The sequence below is a fragment of the Plasmodium malariae genome (genome assembly GCF_900090045.1).
Source record: "Plasmodium malariae genome assembly, chromosome: 14".
Taxonomy (NCBI): domain Eukaryota; phylum Apicomplexa; class Aconoidasida; order Haemosporida; family Plasmodiidae; genus Plasmodium; species Plasmodium malariae.
In genome coordinates, this window is record NC_041788.1 from 1,121,312 (window position 1) to 1,143,792 (window position 22,481).

Below are 22,481 nucleotides of genomic sequence, written 5' to 3' on the forward strand. Positions count from 1 at the left end.
AGTTTGCACATACGTATATATGTATATATATATATATATATATAATGTGTTAATCGATTTTAGGACAACATTTTTTACGCAATACATCTGTTGTATTGCCCTTATTTCTCCTTTTCCTTCCCTACAAGTTCCTCAAATTTTATTTTATTAATATTATTTTTATTCATATTCATTTCATATATAATTAATGGTACATCGTTTATAGAAAATGGTAGATCTTTGGAATAACTATCGGTTGTCTTTATATTTTTTATTACATTTATTTAATTCTTTTATATTTATTAACATTTTTCATTATGATAATTTGCGCTTTCCTAAGGAGGAACGAAGTGTACTTACATGTCTTTTTCAGGCACGATTTTTATTTTTTTCGTATAGAACAAAATGGCTAGCAGACAATGCAATTTTTTTTTTTTTTTTGGAAAGGTTTTTTCATATTTTTCATTTCCGCACAAGTGAATATATACACACATACGTGCATATACATGTATATGGTTAAATTACCCTCCTTTGTTTTGAATTATGTTTACAATTGTTCATACATAAAGTAGTTGACGCACATAATAAGGCACACTCAGAATAAAAGCACACAATCGTGCAAGTATACAATCGCATAAGTATACAATCGTATAAGTATACAATCGTATAAGTATACAATCGTATAAGTATACAATCGTATAAGTATACAATCGTACAAGCAAAGGTACAAGTGTTACATTACGTCATCTTTGCACTCTCTTACCTTGTATGTCTTTGAAAAAATTATCTTTTGCTCCTATTTTTTTTTTTTTTTCTTTTTAGCTACCAATTAATGAAGAATGAAATATAATTTAATTTTACCTATTTCAATTGTATTACTACTTGAGTACAGCACAAGAATATTTTCTCTAAAATATGTTAAAAAAGAGGGAATAAAATGGATAGGAAATGATGAAGGATCTCTTCTTGTTCACGATTTACAAACGTACAAAGAGGAAATTGACTCACAGGTAGAACACTATATCTACAAAGTGTCGTATACACACGTGCATAATTTTGTTTTTTTTGGTTTATGCGATACTATATTTTCATACATATATATTTTTTCAAAACTGCGAAAATAAATTATTTGAGTGCATAATTTTAGTTCATCTGGAAATGATGTATTTACATGGTCATGTTTACTTCACTGGAATCTGCCTGTGAGTTAAGAGGATACTAATTGCATGGGGGGGGGTCTTATTTTTATATTATACATGTGCGTGTATGTGTGGTTGTAAATGTTCTTAAACGTTCAAGTTTACGTTTATGTATACTTATATTTTATTTTATTCGTTTTTCTTTTCTTTTCAGATAAGAAGCTTCAAAGAAGATGAAGCCTTGCCAAATCAGGTAGATTTCCAACTGCAGGAATTAAGCGGCTTAGTTAACATCTTAAAAGATACGCAGGTAGAGCAAAAACGAAGACTGTTCAATTTTTCGACGTCCCTAGAACAAACAAAATTATCATTGTTTAAAATGCTAAGCGAATATGAAAATAGAATTGCTCAACTAGAATATATTATTATGGAAATAAAAAAATATGACCCCTTCATAGAAAAATTTACATATCCTATATCAAAATATTGGCTAAAAATAGACTTTACAAGTTATAAATCTCTTTGGAAATATAAAAAAAATAAAAATTATATTACATTAATTCAAGCAATAGATATAATAAATTTAAGAAAACCTTCAACTATTTTGTTGCTAAAACATCATAAATTAATAGAGGGATATATAAATGTCGATGTTTTACAAAAAATTTTTCCTGCATCAGATATGAAACAATCTTCTTCAGGAATTATATTTGATTTTGTCAATGTTCAAAATTTTAGATTTATTGAATTAGCATTCATAAATAGTCAAGCTGTTGTTACTGTGAACGACGTTTCCAACGATGTCTATAAGAAGTACGCACTATTAAAAAGTAGTTCATGGGTGAATGTACCTATGGATATATATATCGATGTGTGTCTACGAGGGTTTACACCGCGCATAGTGTGATTCCACACACACATATCTATCTATATATATCTATCCATATCTATATATATATATATATATCTATCTATGCATACACGTAGTACATATATGACGCATTTGTATTATATGCATATTGTACGCCTAACATATATACAAATGTGCGAGTATAGTTTTGATATCGTTCGATTATATACAACCCGTAAACGTTGAATGTGCGTAAAGGGAATATCAATAAGTATATGCTCCTTTTTTTTTACCCGTCTTTAGTACCCTTCCTTTTCACGCTTCCTTTTATACCTTCCTTTTTATACCTTCCTTTTCATACTTCCTTTTATACCTTCCTTTTCATACTTCTTTTTATATATTCATTTTCATACTTCTTTTTATATATTCCTTTTCATACTTCTTTTTATACCTTCCTTTTCAAGCTTCCTTTTATACCTTCCTTTTCAAGCTTCCTTTTATACATTCCTTTTCAAGCTTCCTTTTATACATTTCTTTTCATACTTCTTTTTATACACTCCTTTTCACTCTCCTTTTCCTCCCCCATCTTATACACCTTCTTTTTTATGTACAATTTTTGAAGGATCATTTCGAGGAGTGTCGAGGCAGACAGCAGAGAGTACAACTCCCTAACCTGTGAATTAACATCAAAGAAAATAAATGTTTTCTTAAATTATAAAAAAATAATAGAGATATACGTTACAAGTGAAAGACGTGGTACAAGTAGCAGTGCTAACACCGCAGTAGGATTATTTACCAAAATCGGAACGGCAGAATTTAAAAATATATTAACAGGAAATATAAATTTTGAAAAGGCCCTTAAGCATAAATTAAAAGATTCAAATGATATGGACATATCAAAAGGAAGCCTACACAGTTCTTATCGTTTTTCAAAAAAGGGTACAAGAGATGATCTAAGTGTGTATGAAATACCTTATTCGTACAAAGATTATGATAGTAATAAGGCGGACGAGGAGGAACATCAGGTTAACAGTGTTTATCCCGTACCTGATTCAACATCTTATTATTATAGCAATCCATCGGATGAAATACGTACAAATATGGATGATAAAAAAAAAGTATCAGCCAAAAAAGAACAACAGCAAATGTGTAATAATTACAATAATTACAATTTTGACTTAAACGACTGGATGGACATCAATAATACCCCAGGTAGCTGGAGAATTATAAATCAATATGGAATTAGTAGAATTGTTTTTAATGATAATTATAAACTATCACTGTTAAGATCCTCCTTTATTTATAAATACAGTTTTTGTAATTCAATTCATTTATCAGCTTACATAAAATTAGAAAATAATACGGAAGCAGGTTTATTGTTCAGATATGATAACAAGGATAACATGTATATGCTAACAATTTCAACAACTAATAAAGAAATAATTTTAAAAAAAAATAAAAATAACACTGAAACAATTATTATGAGAGAATATATTAAAAATATAAATTCTTTTCAACGACATCATTTATTAATTAAAGATGAAGGAGAAAAAGGTATTATAACTGTGTACCTTGATGCTGAAAAAATATTTTCTATAAATAATGAACCCTATTACAAGTCCGGTTTAGTAGGGATATATGTCGAGTACGGATATGGCACATTTGACACGTTTAAAATTGAACGGGACCAAAAATAAACTGCTTAAAATGAGAACCAAATGTTTTTAATTAGAACCATCTGTTATGCGCGCGTTAACATTTTTACAATAAGTCCGTTCTTTTGTTTTCTTCTGTAAGGAGCTAATTTTTACTAGTTTTTGTTTTTTTTTTTTTTGCTTAATTCGTTGTTTTTGTTCCTCTCAACTAGTTGTAGTTCTTCTGAACTGTAGTTTTTGTTCCAAACATTTTTATTTTTATTTTTATTATTTTTTTTTTTATTTTATTTTATTGTATTTTTTTTTTTTTTTTTTTTTTTTTTTTTTTTTTTTTTTTTTTTTTTTTTTTTTTTTTTTTTTTTTTTTTTTTTCATTTGCCCTCTTTTATAACTCGCTGTTATAGGATACCTTTACTAAACTCTTCGAAACTGCATCATCCGTGTTTATGTCTTTATCTGTGTTACCCTTATTAAAGAAATGAAATACCCCGAAGGATAACTTTAATAAATAGAATAATGTTGAAAATAAGAGCTTAATTATCTATAAAATAAAAGTTTTTTAAAAAAAAATCAATGAAGCATTCTTGTCATAATGCGTGAAAGGTGGTATATATATACATATTCCTGTATGCTCATATATCTATATGTGTGCTTCTATATGAGACATGTTCATGCGTGGGTACTCTTTTACCGTTATGGCAGCTCTTATGAAACCCAATCTGCGAAGGATGATATAAAAACAGACACTCAGAAAGAAAAAAAAAGAATACCACACATATCTTGTGTCATTTTGAGCTCTAACAAAAAAAAAAAAAAAAAAAAAAAGGAAAAAAATAAGAATTCGAGAAGAGCAAATATATCATCATAATATTGAAGAAACGGGTAATGTTAAATATATCCATTTTGTTAAAATGTAGTACTTTTGTTTTAAAGATAATATTAGTTGAGCACTGGATTTTAACTTGCTTTCGAAAACTAAAATGAGAAATAAAAATAAGCGAATGTGTCTTATTACATATTTATGTTAAGCTTTTTTTTTTTTTTTTTTTTTTTTTGTTGAATTTTTTGAAATTTTATTTTAATATATTTTTTGCATATTTAAATAATTCTTCTTTGAACTTACTGTTGAATATTTCGTCTTGTTTTCTTAATTTTTGTGAAGATTCTAGCAACTCTGATCTTACATTTTTCATTCTGTTAATTTCATCTATCATCATCTTTTTTGTGTCTTTTAAATTTACATCAGTCATGTGTGTTTCATTCGATTCGCTTACTAACACGTTACCGTTACTAGAAAAGAGGGAAAGGAAAAGTAATAATCCAACAAATGAGTTATTCCATACATGTGCGTACACACGCACATATATATATATATATATGCATATATTATACCTCCTAGGTGGAGATAAGTAAGGAAAAATACGCCCAATATTTACCTTTTTTTTGCGTTCAAGAAATTACTTATACATAAGCGATGGTAGTCCTTTGCATTTTTATGCCACCAGATACTCAGTTCTCTCTTATGGCTTCACAAAAAAAAAGAATGAAGAAAAAAAAATAAAAATAAATAAATAAAATGAACAAAATAAAAAAAAACAAAAAAAACAAAAAAAACAAAAAAAACAAAAAAAACAAAATCGAAATAAACAAATAATTTGTAGTATTAAATTTAAAATGCTAGTTTGCCTTTTAGAATGCAAAATTAGCATTTAAATTTTTTGATGACGCAAATTTGTTGTTCTTTTCTACTTGTCTAAATTTTTCAAATGATATTCATATTGTCGCTTAACATCTTCTTCAATATCATCTTCAAGTTTTTCCGAGCTAAGTATTTTATTTTTATATTGCAAAATTAATTTTGAATAATGAACAATTCTTTTTGACACTTTTCCTCTAAACTAAAAATGTAAGAAAATGCATATATAAATATAAATATAAATATATATATATATATATATATATAGGATATGCATAAATCGAAACCTTTTACTGCCATTTTACTATTCTTTCATTTTGCTAGGATACATTTACATTCATTAGAAACTATTACGTTTTAATGACACACAAAAGAAAGGACTATATAGACTTAACGGCCATTTTGCACTTGCGCATTCGTATTTTGAACAAAAAGGACAACATTTGGTTACATACACATGTATATATATGTCCATAGATGTATATGCATATATATTCACGTATGCATGTATGAATAAACGTAATAGAGGTATAATGTCAACCATTCTATGCTGTTTGAACTTACTAACAAGAACGAGTCATGGTCATTTAAAACCTGTTCCGACTTAAATAATCTGTTAAGATTATCATCAATGAATTTCATATGGTTTATTATGGAGTTTATTTTGTTCAAGTTCTCTACATTTTGTTTTTTTTTTCCTAAACTTAGAAAATTTCCATTCATTTTTCCTTTCCCAGTTGCGTATGCAAATATGCACAGCACACTTAGCCCATATATGTGTACGTGTATCTATATGTATATATATATATATAAATGTAAATATATATATATATAATATATATATTCTAACATATATGTGTTTTATTTACGTGCATGTTATACATATAGGTCACCCTGACTTATATTTTTTCAAAAGCGCGTTGCAAAAGTATGAAATTTTTGTTCGTACATTTTGGCAAACCCAAGAATTTTTCCTTTTCACTTTGACTTGTCACTATATATATTTATACAAATACAGTGCAGCAAATTGTATAACAACAAAAAAAAAAAAGAATAATGTGTGAACATTTATTTACAAGCGGTACACATATTCTTTATCATTCCCTATTAATTATGCATCCTTTATTATTTTGCTTTTGCTTTTGATTTTGCTTTTGCTTTTGCTTTTGATTTTGATTTTGCTTTTGCTTTTGCTTTTGATTTTGCTTTTGATTTTGCTTTTGCTTTTGCTTTTGCTTTTGATTTTGCTTTTGCTTTTGCTTTTGATTTTACTTAATTATTATTATTATTTATTTTTTTTTTTTTTTTTTCCCCTGAAATTTTACGTTGTTACTGATTGTTACTATGTGATCATTACCGCACATTACAAATTTTTTTCCTCCATTCATTATATAAAATACTTTAAAAATAATTGCAAAAAATTTGAAAAAAAGGGGATCGCACTATGCATACATACGCACATAAATATGTATGTAAATATATATAAATATACATATATTTATATGTACACGCTGTTTTTTCGTTACGCGCGCTTATGCTTGTACATGCTGTGAGCACAATAATAACAGACCTAGTAAATGCACCTTTTGCCAATGATTTTAATCATTCGCTCTATTTTTATTTCTTCATATATGTACATATTTATTCTACTATGGTACGATAAAACGAAGAATACAAAATTAAGAAAACTAAGAGAAGAAAAAAACGAGATGAATTTTCGCTTCATAATTTTTTATGCCATCTTGTTTCCCAATCATTTTTATATATATTACTTGTAATATAAGAAAATCAAGAAAATAACTTTGAATGTTATTTTAAATTTTATTTTTTTGTATTTATCCATCTATATCTATATCTATATCTATATATATATATATATATATATATACAATTTTTCAGTTAGACTTAAAAAAATGTTCATAAAAAATAAATAACATAGAAAATATAAATTTTATATAATGATGTAATGTGCACTTGTAAAATGTACTTCATGTCAATGTTCATTTGGGCTCAATGTATACGAAGAAAAAGAAAGGCCCTTAATGTATTACATATTTATGATATATATTCACGCAGAAAAAATATAATATATATATAAGCACACGGAAAAAATATAATATATATATAAGCACACGGAAAAAATTTATATATTGCAAAGTATCCTTGTTTGATTTATTTTCCCTATGTCAACCTATCTTAAAACTTCGGAATTGTCCAAAAAAAGGAGTAGAGTATTTTTAATACAAGATCACGCAGAGAATATAGTTGTTTACTATGCTTTTTTTCATTTTTTAAAAATAAATAACAGCAGAAACATCGTATGCAAATAAAGACCCTTTTTAACTGATGATTTATTTGCTATTTGGAAATATATTATAATAACCTCTTTTTTTTTTTTCTGCTTCTTTCGGTAATATACACTTCCAACCCATTCTGTAGTTAATAATACACCTTCTTTTTGTTTGCCCAAATTAATGCCCTTGCTAGCGTATAATATTATCTTTTGACCTTTCCCCCTTTACGCTCCTTAACTTTTTTTTTTTTTTTTTTATTGTTATACAAACAACACATTAGCATCTTTCCTTATAGTCCATTTTTTTCAACTGTGATAATTAACATTAGTACATGTGTGAACGTAGGTCATCAATATGTCTTCAATTGCATTATATATCATATAACACCTCATTCGCATCAGGTTATAGTCAACTCATCACAATTTGACTCTTTGTTATTTTTTCCCTTAACAACTTTTGCAGTTAATGTATTAACAAGTTCATTTTGTGTTGAATTTCGATTGACTTCTTTTTTTCTACTTCTAAAATTATCAAAATTCAACATATTTTCCAGGTAAAATAGTATTCTTTTCTGAACACATGCATATTTACTTAAACAAAATATATAGTTATCTTTATTGATCAACGGATTAATCATATCTTCAAAATGAAAAATGGTTTTGTAATGCTGCTGACTGTAATTGTACAAAGAACTATTGCTTTCATTTTTATCATTCGGTTCAAACATGTTTAAACCGTCCTCATTAACTGTTTTTATTGTTGTGCCATCTTTTACTATATCTCCTAAGACGCAATTGCCGTTTGTTTTGCCGCTTATACATTCATTTGCGGTTTTGTTGACTGAAGCGCTCGAAAGCATTCGCCCCTTGTACTTATTACTTTCGTACTTATTACTTTCGTACTTATTACTTTCGTACTTACTACTTTCGTACTTACTACTTTCGTACTTATTACTTTCACTATTTTTATTGTTGTTATTTTTACTAGCATTATCGTTATTACTACCATTTCTATTATTATTAATACTATCATTATTATTATAATGACTGCTATTGTTATTATTATTCACAGTGGCAGTAGATTTCGCGCTATCAATTACATAGTAGCTCTTATAATTTGAGTGGTCCGCAAATGCATGACTATGCTTAGCGGGTACATCGACCTCTTCCTGCACTGTTGATGAATGCAAATTATTGCTTTGACAATGTGAACTATTTTTCTTATGTTCTTCTTTTCTTTTTCTTTTTTTTTCTCTTTTAACTTCTTCACACTTTTCATATAGAACTTCCCCATTTTTATTATCATCCTTATCTGTATCTTTTTCTTCATTTTGCTTGTTCATATTTTTATTATTGCTAAAAAAGTTCGAGTCCAAATTTTTTAAGTCTCCACTTTTTATATTCAATTTTATAGGTATATGTTTTTGTGTTCCTGCAATATAGTTACACATATCCTCTTCATAATTCCTTTTTAAACATAATGATGCATCTACCAAATCGTTAAAGGCATAGGACAAATCACAACACATTAGATCTTCATTATTTATATCATCTACATATTTTCGATCTATCCATATTCTATTGCTTCGGCCCCTTCTTTTTATTAACACCACATTTTTATACTCATTTGGATTGATTTTAAAACGGTTCAAATGTTCACAAGACCCTGAGTGTTTTGCCTTTTTCATAATCTTCTTATTAACTATGCACTCGTTACTACAACTGGTAAAATTGGTAAAATTTGTGAAACTGTTAAAATTGGTAAAACTGGTAAAATTGGTATAATTGTTGTTAAAATTAAAAGTACTATTACTATTATATTTACTGGTAATTTGGGGGTTACTGTTATCACTGTATTTGCTATTAAGTTTACTTTTAACATTAAAGCTACTACTATTGAAGCTGTTATTGTAACTGTTACTGTAACCATTGTTATAACTGTTATAATTATAGTTATATTTATTAATGCTATTACTGTAGTGGTTGTTGCTATTGTTATTGTTAGTATTCGTGTTGCTGTACAGGCTTTTATAATATTTGTCTTTTTTAAATTTTTTATAAATTTTCTCCATTTTGTAATCCTTGAAATAATTCCACATGGGACATACGTACGTCTTATCCTTTATCTCATTTTTCTTTTGATCAAATAAGATTGAATTCAATTGTAGCAATAACAATTTTTTTTCATCTCTTTGCTTCATTTTTCTTAAAATTCTATCTAATCTTTTAAAATCATCTATAAGTTCTTGCATCTTTACTATTATTTCGCTGTTTTTTTTTTTGTGCTTTCTTAAAGTCATTTTTTCTTTAACCCTTGATCTAAAAACTGAATAATGGGGTAAAATATTCTGAGAATTATTCCAAAACATACGCAATAATGGTCTACCTAATTTTTTCCTTTTAGCTTTCCAATAGGTATAAATATCCTTAATAATATTAGTTTTATAATTAATTTTTAAATCTACTGCTGCTTTTAATGCATCTTTAAAATTTATTTCTTCTTTATTTTCTGAATTCCCTGTTAACTTTTCAAATTTGTCTATTAACTTACAAAAATCTTCTTCGTTTACATGAATATTTAAATACGAATTTAAACTCTCTAAAAATAGTTCATCTTCTTTTAATAAATCATAATGAATAATACAACCATCGCTCAACTTTATTCCTGTAACTTGATCTCTATATAATTCATATCTTATATAATGGGTCGGTTTTTCAAACTTTTTTAACTTATAATTTGTATCTTCACATATTTTAAATCTTGGTATTACTATATTTCTTTTTTTTTTCTCCTCTTTCTGCGTACTACTTTCTAACATAGCTTTTAATGAAGTAATCTCATCATTGGAAGGGTTATCCTTTTTTATTAATTTTTTTATATCATCATTTGATTTAATTATAAGCAGCTTTTTATTTATGTCTATAGCCTTGTGTTTAGAATTTTTATGAGTCCCTACACCCTTCGTCATTTCGGAATTATGCACGGGAAAAAAAAGAGTACAAAAAGAAAGTAAAACCTATCTGCTATTTACACTAATCCCTCTTCGCATGGGAAACATACATACATATACATATATACATAAACATATATATATATATATATATATATATATATATATATATATATATATATATATATATATATATATATATGTATATGTATGTATGTAAAACGCTGAGAGAGCGTCACTGTACTTTCGCGCATAGGTATAGATGATTTTTTTATATATGACTTCTTCTCTCTATTTCACTATCTATTTGTATACATATATTATGTGTCTGTACATAATACAACACGGAATTCATTTTTCAAATACGTCATCATATGCACAGAACTAGCCAACTTTATTAACGCTTCTCAGTTCTTATCATGAAAACACTTGCATTCTAACACTTGGTCATCTATACATACTTACACACATACATACGCACGCACACATATGAATGTATGTTCCTATCTACGTATTTATGTATGTATGCATGTTTATGCGTCCTTTAGGTGACGCTTTTGTGGTTTTATGAAAAGTTTTTTACAAAGAAATGGGAAAGGAATATCTTCCCTTTGCTTGTGCTATGTATATGTCTATATATATATGTACGTATAAATATATACATATAAATACATACATATAAATATATATAAGTATATACGTATAACTACATGTACACCTATCTTGGACTATTTCCTATGCGCAACTACACAAACATGAGTATATGTTCATTTCTTACCTTCAAATGCTTTAAAAAATTTTTTTATTACTTTTATTTGAATTAGCTGCAATGTATAAGTTTGACGTGAATACAGAGCTCCCTTTTTGTTATTACGCACATACATATACACATACGTATATATATATATATATATATATATACCAATATAAACAAACGCTCGCGTTTTTGAGGAAATATACTTGGAAAATTCTACTAAGATATTGTTTTATTTTTTCTATATATACTTATAATGTTTTAAGAATATGTGGTTATGATACTTGCTATGATGGTTAGACAGTTGCGTTATATTGTGAATAGATGAATTATAACTAAGTTTTACATATACCAACATATATACTTAAATACTTACATGCATACATACATACATATATATGTAAATGTTGTCCCTTTGATATATGCGTATTATTTTAATTCTCACACTTATTGATCTTATTAGGTTGTTCTCTTATCTCTTCTAATTTTTTACATCAAAAGAATTACAATCAAGTAAGAAGTAGTAATGCTGCTCATATGGCAAAGACGCTTCCTCCTTATTATTTAATGCTATTTATTCTACATATACATGCGTACGTATATACATATATATATATATATGCACATATGTATTCATATATCTGTGTACATATATAAAATCACTAAAAAATATGTTCTTTTAACATTTTAAAAAAGGTAAGTTGTTTTCCTTATTGTTGAATATATGTGTTAATTATGTGTATAGTTCAGCTATTTAGCACGGAAAATTTGTGTATGCATTACTATTTATATTTGCACATATACAAAGATATATATACATACAGAAAATATAATAAATATAAAACAAAACAGACTAAAATTTATTTTAACTCTTTGTGCTTAATGTACTGATTCGTCAAATAAACTATTTATGTAAATTTGTTAAAGAAAGAAATTTACATTTTTTGTTTTTATTTTCATCACCTTTATTTTAATAAAAAATTATATGCATATATTACATTATATCAATTTTGCTGAAGCAATTACAGTCGCTTTTCGCAATTTTTCACTTATATACATAATAAAATATTTTAAAACGTATAACTGCCGCATAACATGCATAAATAGTAAGTATTTACGTACATATATATATATATATATACATAAATCCCTTCGTTTTTTGCAATATTTTTGTTTATGCAAGAACATTCGACTGTTTATACGCTTTTGTACTTGCACGCACTTTATATGCTAGTACTTTTTTCTGAAGGTAGGAGAGTAGCAGCAATTGCTAATTCTTCAGTACATTTATTCTTTTAAATAAATTTGGGCTAAGTAAATATATATATATATATATATACATATACGTATATATGTTTGTATGTATGTATGTACGTACCATTATAATCTTATATTTAATTAAAAAAGGAAAAGAAAAAAAAAAGAAAAAAAAATTACAAAATGCATTAAATAAATGGTACAGTAAATTTTATGATAACTTAAACAAAAATGTTGAATTAATCATTTTTCGAAGGCTTCAATAAAAATTTGTGTAGCATGCTTTAATTTTACGCATATCTCTTAAATCATTTGTATTTTTTCGTTAAATCTTGTACAAATATAAACATTTATTTATATATATATTTATATATATATAAATATATTTATATACATATATGTGCGTATTTATGTATGTATTTATTTAACCAGTACGGCGCGAAAAAAAGGGACAAGGAGAAAATTTCTTAAATATTGGGCCCACGCCGTATTATTTGATATTTCGTTTTTATTGAACTTCTATTATATTATAATTTTAATTACAAACGAGTAAATAATTTGCTAAAGTTGTATCATAAGTACAGAAATTTACACATATCCCTATATTCATATATGTATATTTGCATATGTATATATGTATTTTCTCATGAGTAGCCACATAACTCATTAATCCTCCGAATTCTCAGTAGGATGAAATTACTCCTTAGAAATTTAGTGAAATTGTTTTTTCCAATTTTTCTGTAAAAATAAAATATATGGAAATTCATTACATGATATAGAATAAACACACATAAAAATTAAAACAGTTACATATATTTTATATGATTTTGTTGTTGTCATTATTTATGTATGAATTTGCATGTATATAGTTCTTCTGTTCCATAATTGTGGAATGGAATTATATATTATTATTGCATGAAGATATTTTATTCTTCCAAATTCTGCTCTAACATCCTTTTTATTATATTTTCAAAACTTTAGATCTTTCAACATTATAGCTTTATAATTTCATTATTACAAATAAAATATACTCCTCTTAATATTTTAACTCTTTTTATTTATGGCCTGACAAAAATTTTACCTTTTTTTTTATTTTTTTTTTTTTGTGAAAAAGGATAGTACACTTTTTTTAAGCTTTCTACTTTTTATTTATTTTTAAACTTGTTTTTACAAGAAATGAAATTCTATAGAATTCCATAAAATTCTGTAAAACTATTTTGTTCATATATATATTCTTAACAAAAACATTTCGAATTCCTCAATTGTTTTTATTTCATATCAAAATGGTAATTTTAAAAAATGCACATTTAAGAAAATACATATCCATTTTAGTACACAGTTGCATATGCGCATAGGTATATGTGTGTGCATGTAGGTATGCATATGTATGTATAGGTACATATATGCATCAAAAAATAGAGCGAATTAAAAGATTACATGGCATGAACTGAATACCCATTCATATTAAATCATCTTCAAATGAGCAGTACTTGCGCTAATAATATGTAGACGTATAAAAAACAAGCTACTGCACATTTAACATAATATTTGTTTACCTATATATACCTATGTATTCTAGTAGTATAACTATAATAATAAGTAAATTTTTAAGTGTAGAGTTCAAATTAAGGCATAAAAAGTAAATAAAAAAAAAAAAAAAATGAACTAAAAGAAGAAATAAAAGAATAAAGAACATAAAAACGCAAGAATGGACGGACAGACGAACCAAAGAACAACTGTTACCTTATTTACATCAAGTATACTTTAAATAAATATAAAAAAAATAAACTGATGTTCGTTCCGTATATTTAAATATTTTATGATAGAATTTTTTTTTTTTTTTTTCCTTTGTTCGCATGGTCCTCGACATTTTTGTATTACAGTGAGTTCCTTTTTTTTTTTTACTGAACGCGCAACAATATTAAGGTTTCTTTCGTTTTTGCTTATGTTAAATTATTGCTAACGTTAACGTTTTGCTTACAGGATACATAGAAAAATTTATCTTATATTTATATTCTTTACAATTACATTTTTCCCAACTATATTTTGACAACTTGTTTAAATGCTTTCTCGCTTGCTTATGCTTCATTATAATTTGTTTTTCTCTTTATTTTTTCTTCGTTAACATAAAGCTAAAGCACATATGTAGTTTCGTTTATCATGAATGTGTTAACACTCAGTGAGTGTAGTAACACAAGGATTTCGAAAAAAAAAAAAAGGAAAAAAAAGAAATAAAAACGTGAAGCAGGCACAAAATTTTTTATTTTTAATAGCAGCATATATGCTTTTTAACGCCATTGGTGAATACGAAATATTTAAAAAGGGGAAAACCAAATATAGCTATCTTTTTCATTTTCTTATTCCTTTTTCATTTTCTTATTCCTTTTTCATTTACTTATTCCTTTTTCATTTACTTATTCCTTTTTCATTTACTTATTCCTTTTTCATTTACTTATTCCTTTTTCATTTACTTATTCCTTTTTCATTTACTTATTCCTTTTTCATTTTCTTATTACTTTTTCATTTTCTTATTCCTTTTTCATTTACTTTTTCCTTTTCATTTTTTATTTCTTTTTGTTTCGTTATTCCTTTTTTAATGTAAGCAGTATCGTACATATGAGGTGAACTATCTTTTTATTCTTAATTTTTGCAAGGTAAAATATGATTATAAGTGAATAGTACAACTACAGAAAAAAAGAGTATAATGTCAAATAAATAATTATGGATAAAAAACCCAAAAAAAAATTAAAAAATGAGGAGGAATTAACTCCAAAAAAAAGGAAGAAAAGAAGTAGGAACGAAAATGACATTCAGGAATTTAGCGCTAATGAGATGAATAAAACGATTAACCATTCTAATATAGAGGAGTTGAACAATAATTTAAGGGACAAGGATCATGTGAATGGTACTTTGAACAGTAAGAATGAGGAAATTAGTAGAAGTAGGGGTAGCAGTAGAGGTAGTAGTAGTCGCAGCAATAGTAGTAGCAGCAGACGTAGCGGCATAAAAGAGGATGTACAAGGTATAAGTGGAGGTAAAGGTCGAGGAAGAATTTGCCCTTATTTACGAACCATTAATAGAAACCTACTTGACTTTGATTTTGAAAAATTATGCAGTATAAGTCTGTCAAATTTACATGTATATGCTTGCTTAGTATGTGGCTTATACTTCCAAGGTATAGGGAAGGGAACGTACGCATATACACATGCATTAGAAAAGAATCATTATGTTTTTATTAATTTAGAAACGTGTAAAACTTGTTGCTTACCAGAAAATTACGAAATTGAAGACGCATCTTTGAATGATATAAAATATTTTTTAAAACCAGTTTATAAAAGAGAGGAAGTTGAATATTTGTGTTATAATTCTATATTAGGTAAGTCGTTAGATGGGGCAGATTTTTTTCCGGGTTGTGTTGGTTTAAATAATTTAAAAAATACAGATTATTGCAATGTTGTTATTCAATTACTTTGCACAATTATACCTATACGAAATGTATTATTATTATATAAAAATAAACAAAATATAGCAAAGAATTTAATTGTTGTCTTATCTGAATTAATTAAAAAAATATATAATCCTAAAAATTTCAAAGGTGTGGTATCACCCCATGAATTCTTACAAGCTGTAGGTATAGAATCAAAAAAGAATTTTAAAATAGGTACCAAAAATGACCCTCTGCATTTTTTTCTCTGGATTGTTAATAAGATTCATAGATACTCAGAAAGGACTTTGAAAAGGAGGAAAAAGGAACTTACTCCTAGTAGTGGTGCACATTATATACACAGCATATATAACGTGCACAGTATGTATGACGCACGTGATACACATAATAAACGTAACATACGTGGCCCACATACTGATGATCCTGAATTCATGGACTATGCTGCAAATAGTAGGGACACGAAAGAAAGCACAAGTTATAATTATAACAAGCAAAATGTGAATCAGAACAGTCAAGGTGAAGATCGAGTGAATATCCCACAAGAAGACGATGGAAATAATTTAGAAGTAGAGAAAAATGAAATAGGGGAGGGAAAAATGGAAAAAGGATTAACACTCAAGGACAAAAAAAAAAAGATAAAAAAAAGAAAAAAAGAAAAAAAATGGACATATGACGACATTAACATAATAGATTACTGCTTTGATGGAGAATTGATTATCAAAACAAAGAAAAAAAAAAAAAAAGACTCTGAAGTCGTTGAATCAGTGAAGGATGAAATATTAAAAAGAAAAAAAGAGGAGATGTACGAAGAGGATACGCAGGGGGATAAATACATATCAGATACTATGGATGATGATGAATTAAATGAAAAAAAAAATTATATAATTCAAAAAACGTCTTTTCGTACTCTTTCTTTGAAATTACCGAATCCACCAATTTTTAAGAGCACAACTGAAAGTAATATAATACCACAAGTTTCTATATTTGAATTGTTAACGAAGTTTGATGGAGAAACAGAGACGTATTTACATGATGACAAATCAGCTCCAAGCACATTAATTATTTCAAAATTACCAAAATATTTAATATTTACAATTGAGAGATTTTCAAAAAATAATTTTTTTGTTGAAAAAAATGGCACAATAGTAAATTTTGTAATTAAAAATCTAGATATGAAGGATTATGTACATCAAGATTATCTTAATGCAAACCCTGTTACCAAATACAATTTAATTGCAAATATATTTCACAGTGGTACTGTTAATACAGGATCATATAAAATTCATGTCTTAAACCAACCAACAAATGAATGGTACGAAATTGAAGATTTACATGTCATTTCGATACTACCTCAACTCGTTTTATTACCTGAATCTTGTGTGCAACTCTATCAACGACAAGATGTGCAATTAAATGGAGAGCTAGGCTAAAATGTGAACAACGCAGGAATGTATAAAAATTTTTTTTTTTTAGTAACACTCATGCCATTATGCACATACATATATATATATATATATGCATAAATGACACTTTTTAGTGGGTATATTTTCTTTTTTTCAATTTTAAATTAGCTCCTTTTTTTTTTTTTCAAGTCTCACTGTTGCCCTTTGCATGCTTTGTCTAGTAATCGTTTCACTGCATTTTGATTTGTTTGAATCTTTTTTTTTTTTTTTTTTTCTTTTATAAATTTCACAAATCTATATCAAAACTGTGTTTTTAAAAGCTCCTTATTAGCAAAAAAAAAAAAAAAATACTATAAGGCAAGAATAAAGTAAGAATAAATTGAGTGAAAAAAAGTGAAACAATAATATTATGTCGGAAAATGGAATAAATACACAAAGGCGTATCCTTTCCAGTATAATATCGTTTTATGTCATTTGGTAGGAAACACCATATTTGCGATGAAGAAAATGTTAAAATTAAGATGCTATAATGTGCACGTATATTTTTTTTTTTTCTCCTTTCTTTTTCTCATTTGCCAAGTAAGTTACGTGAAGAGGAACCCTTCAAAATAAATTCCGTCTTCTTTAAGCTGTGAAATGCAAAGTAGGATTATTTATTCTTAAAAATACACTTTTTTTTTTTTATCATAAAAAAAGGCTCATAATATTGAGCAAACGTAAAAATAAATAGCATTTCTTTTTTTTAGTTCATGGAACTATTTGGGCTCACTAAAAAGTAAAAATTTTTATGCTTTCATATGCATTCGCATAAATGTAACAAGAGTATTTGTTCACACATACGAGTTAAAACTTTTATTCGTAAAGTTTTTTAGTCGTTCTGTATAGGGGAAGAAAAAAAAAGATAAAAAATACCATAAAACAGGAAAAAAAAAATTCTTGTCTTCAAATATAATACTCCAAAAATATGAAAAAAAAAAAAAAAAGTAGCAATTTCATTCTTAAAATATGTTCAAATGTGACGGTAACCCCGAAAAATGCATTTATTAAGCTTGAGCATAGGCTCCACATTCTTTCATTTCATTTTATTTTATTTTTTCATGTTTTTATTTATGATAATAAGCGCACTTCAATGATAACCCATTAAAATTTTTTAGCAGGTTTTACCAACTTTTAAAATGTATAACTCAAGTATGTAAAATGACTATATGACAGTTCATCGAACAAAAAAATACAAATATAACATTGCGAAGAAGACGAACATGAACTTTTTCCTATTTTCAAAGACAAATAGTTGAAATTATAAAATGTGTATTTTTAATTAAATATATAATTTTTTTTGTTTATCCTTTGTAGTTGAAACAAAAAAAAAAAAAAAAAAAAAAAAATTACCAAAATAGCGCATTATTGTATATCTTTTAATAGATTAAAAAAAAAAAAAAAAAAAAAATTATACAGCAATTATCACAGTTATTTGTAATTACTTATATAGCATTTTTTTTTTTACCTTTATTCTTCTTTCTTTCTTTCTTTCTTTCTTTCTTTTTTTTTAAATATTTGCGTTAGCAGCAGTACGTATTGAGTTAACACATGAAAAACTGATATGTGTACCTGAAGCACGAGCGTATAAATATGAGCGTGTATGTATAAATATACCTGTGGACACACTAAAAAGCATAGTGTATTACCTTACTTTTTTAAAGATTCACGAAAGCTGGTACGAAAGATATTTTGCCGAAAACATGCTGTAGCGAAAATACATTTAAAAATAAACCCTTTTAGAAATTTTTTTTACCGTGCATGTTATATTTTTAATTGGTGTGTTACAGATTTTTTTATATTATAATTTTTTTTTCCTTGGTTCCCTTTGAAAATAATAGTCCGAAATATTATATGTACATATGCATATATACCAATACATACGTAAGAACTGTTTTCCTCACACCTCTTAAAATCGTTATTCCTCTTTTTTTTTTTTTTACCCATTCACGCCCCTTTATACTGACGCTAGATTGCTTTTCTCATATTTCCATTTTCCTGTTATCGCGTTTGCCCCATCGATAAAGCGCATACCATATCCTCCTAGCCGCACTGATTCACTTCCCCTTTTCAATACTTAAAAAATGGGAACCCCAAGGAGAAGGGTAGGGCAGAATGCTAGCCCCTATGGAATGAGTTCGTCAAATATTTTCGGAACGAATAATGAGATTTTTGGAAGTAATTTTATGAACACACCAATGTCAAGTAGGAGAACAAAAAACAGTAAAAGTTACTTGAACAGTATGTTAAATGAATCTAGATACTTGAATCAAAGTAATACAGGTTCGCAGTTTATGAAATATGGACACACACCACTAGCTATCAGAAGAATAAAATGTGCAAGAGCTGATATAGGAGATGTAGGAAGAGAAGCATTTATGGAAGATGTCGAATCAGGAAGACTTCCTCATTTTATTGATAGTAATTTAGAACAAATAAAAGATTTGTTTAACCAATTTTTTGATGAATTTAACATTACGAATTATAGTGATGTATTACAATTTACGGATGAAGATAGGAATATAACTGAATATATTTTGTTACATCGAGATAATTTAAAAGTTTACTTAGCATATTATGGATGGAAAATGATCAAATTTATAGAAACAGGTAGACAGAATGAATGTAAGTTAAACAATGAGAATGAGGAAAATGATGATTCTGAAGGAGTTAAGAATTTAGAACATATAAAATCTTTTGAAGTAGATTTAACACATATATATTTTTTTAATAAAAAATTGTATAAATTAATAATTGAATACCCATCAGATTGTATAAGTGAAATAGACAAAATTATAAGCTCAAAATATAACTCGCTTTTGACATTAGTGTTAGAGGGAGATACGAAATCTAGTTCTTCCGATAAATATTCTGTAAACAATACAAGACAAGATTATTGTAGGGTTCGATTTTTTAATAAAAGGCATAAAGATACCCCTAGAAAATTAGGACCGAATCAAATAGAAACATTAGTGTGTATTAAAGGAGTAATTATTAGGTGCTCAAATATTATTCCAGAAATGACAATGGCTGCTTTTAAATGTACTTCGAAAAAAAGAATAGGTGTTAATAATTATGAAAAATGTAATGAAGAAGTATATGAACATGTCATACAAGGAGAAGTACAAGAACCATTAACTTGTACTAATTGTAATAATAAAAACACATTTGAATTATGGCATAATAATTGTTGTTTTTCTTCAAAACAACTTATTAAATTAAGTGAAGTAACTGAACATTTAAAGCAAGGAGAAACACCACAATCTATCTCTATATATGCATATGATGATTTAATAGATTATACGAAACCTGGAGATACTGTAGAATTAACAGGGATTTTAAAAGCTTCTCCTGTTCGTCTAAACCCTAGATCTAGATGTTATAATAGTGTTCATAGAACCTATATAAATGTTATACATATAAGAAAAGAAAATAAGCAGAAAATGAAATTGACAGAACAGAATGATACAGGTGCTATAATTTTAAAAAGAAGTGAAGATGGAACAGTGGAGGAAAATTTAGAAAAATTAAATGAACAAGGAAATCTATTATTTACTACAGAAGTAATTCAAAAAATGCAAAAATTAAGTCAAGATCCAAACATATATCAAAGATTAGTTGATTCCATTGCCCCATCAATATATGGGCGTGATGATATTAAAAGGGGTCTTTTATGTCAATTATTTGGTGGTAGTAAAATTACGGATAAATATAAAAATAAATATAGATCAGAGATTCATATCTTATTATGTGGAGATCCATCTACAGCCAAATCGCAGTTACTACATTATGTACATAAACTATCCCCTCGTGGTATATACACAAGTGGTAAAGGAAGTAGTAGCGTTGGCTTAACAGCATTTATATCTAAGGACTCGGAAACAAAAGAATATATCTTAGAATCTGGAGCTGTTGTTTTATCAGACAAAGGAATATGCTGTATTGACGAATTTGACAAAATGGATGATTCTGCAAGAGCTATTTTACATGAAGTAATGGAACAACAAACAGTCACTATTGCAAAAGCAGGTATTGTTGCTACCTTAAATGCTCGTACATCAATTTTAGCTTCAGCTAATCCCATCAATAGTAAATATGATAAAAATAAAGCCGTCGTAGAAAATATCAATTTGCCTCCCTCCCTGTTTTCTAGATTTGATTTAATTTATCTTGTAATTGATAGAGCAAATGAAGAAGAAGATAAGAAGTTGGCCACGGTGCTTTGTAAGAATTTCTCGTACGGTGCAAAAGAGGAAGACGATGAGGAGGACGATGAAGAAGGGGAAGATGAAGAAGAAGGAGAGGACGAAGATGAGGATGATGAACTGAGTAAACTGGGTGAAGGGGATGGAATAAATGATGATAGATCACAATATAAAAAGAAAAAGAATAACATGAAAGATGGGATAGGTGAATCCAGTTCCTACTGTAACACTAGTTCAAATAAAAAGAATTCGAAGAAGTATCTAATTGATTCAAATACATTATCACTATATATAGCTTATTGTCGTATTACATGTAATCCAATAATTTCACTTGAAAGCAAAAAAATTATTATTGACGAATATATAAAGATGAGGTGTAAAGAAGGGTCAAAATCTCCAACTGCCAGCCCAAGACAACTAGAGGGTTTAGTTAGACTTAGTCAAAGCTTAGCAAAAATGAAATTAAAAAATGTAGTAACTCCTGAAGAAGCTAATGAAGCTGTACGTTTAATGAACATAGCAACCTTTCAAAGTTTGATTGATCCTTTAAGCGGTAGAATTGATTTTGATCAAGTAAATTTGGGTCAGACATCCCAGCACAAGAAAAAATCAGATCTTATAAAGGATATCATAATGAATGTCCTCGTTTTAAAAAATATGACGAAAGATGAATTACTTACACACTGTCACGAAACAATTATGAACGACCGAGATTATGCAACAGCTATGGACAGAAAATCTTTCGAAGAAGCTTTTTACGATCTTGAAAAATCGCAAGAAATTACTCGACTCTCTTCTGGCTTATACAAGAAAAAATAG

General features: G+C 27.3%; 5 protein-coding genes across 5 annotated transcripts; 3 read left to right on the top strand and 2 right to left on the bottom strand.

Moving 5' to 3' along the window:
* Nucleotides 1–818: 818 nt before the first annotated feature.
* Nucleotides 819–3,665, top strand: PmUG01_14033400 (conserved Plasmodium protein, unknown function; the record flags this gene model as incomplete). The annotated part of the gene is made up of 3 exons (XM_029007891.1): nucleotides 819–989; nucleotides 1,333–2,003; nucleotides 2,591–3,665. 3 exons carry the CDS (start codon nucleotides 819–821, stop codon nucleotides 3,663–3,665), a joined length of 1,917 nt encoding a protein of 638 aa, XP_028864235.1.
* A 342-nt stretch (nucleotides 3,666–4,007) lies between these two features.
* SEC20 (protein transport protein SEC20, putative) lies at nucleotides 4,008–6,041 on the bottom strand (the record flags this gene model as incomplete). Its single annotated transcript, XM_029007892.1, has 7 exons — nucleotides 4,008–4,154; nucleotides 4,314–4,419; nucleotides 4,543–4,597; nucleotides 4,746–4,912; nucleotides 5,059–5,148; nucleotides 5,372–5,520; nucleotides 5,883–6,041. The coding sequence occupies 7 exons, from the start codon at nucleotides 6,039–6,041 to the stop codon at nucleotides 4,008–4,010; spliced, it is 873 nt and encodes a 290-aa protein (XP_028864236.1).
* A 1,968-nt stretch (nucleotides 6,042–8,009) lies between these two features.
* On the bottom strand, nucleotides 8,010–10,580 carry PmUG01_14033600 (conserved Plasmodium protein, unknown function; the record flags this gene model as incomplete). The annotated part of the gene is made up of 1 exon (XM_029007893.1): nucleotides 8,010–10,580. One exon carries the CDS (start codon nucleotides 10,578–10,580, stop codon nucleotides 8,010–8,012), a length of 2,571 nt encoding a protein of 856 aa, XP_028864237.1.
* Nucleotides 10,581–15,294: 4,714 nt separating this feature from the next.
* Nucleotides 15,295–17,448, top strand: USP39 (U4/U6.U5 tri-snRNP-associated protein 2, putative; the record flags this gene model as incomplete). Its single annotated transcript, XM_029007894.1, has 1 exon — nucleotides 15,295–17,448. The coding sequence occupies one exon, from the start codon at nucleotides 15,295–15,297 to the stop codon at nucleotides 17,446–17,448; it is 2,154 nt and encodes a 717-aa protein (XP_028864238.1).
* Nucleotides 17,449–19,541: 2,093 nt separating this feature from the next.
* On the top strand, nucleotides 19,542–22,481 carry MCM4 (DNA replication licensing factor MCM4, putative; the record flags this gene model as incomplete). The annotated part of the gene is made up of 1 exon (XM_029007895.1): nucleotides 19,542–22,481. The coding sequence occupies one exon, from the start codon at nucleotides 19,542–19,544 to the stop codon at nucleotides 22,479–22,481; it is 2,940 nt and encodes a 979-aa protein (XP_028864239.1).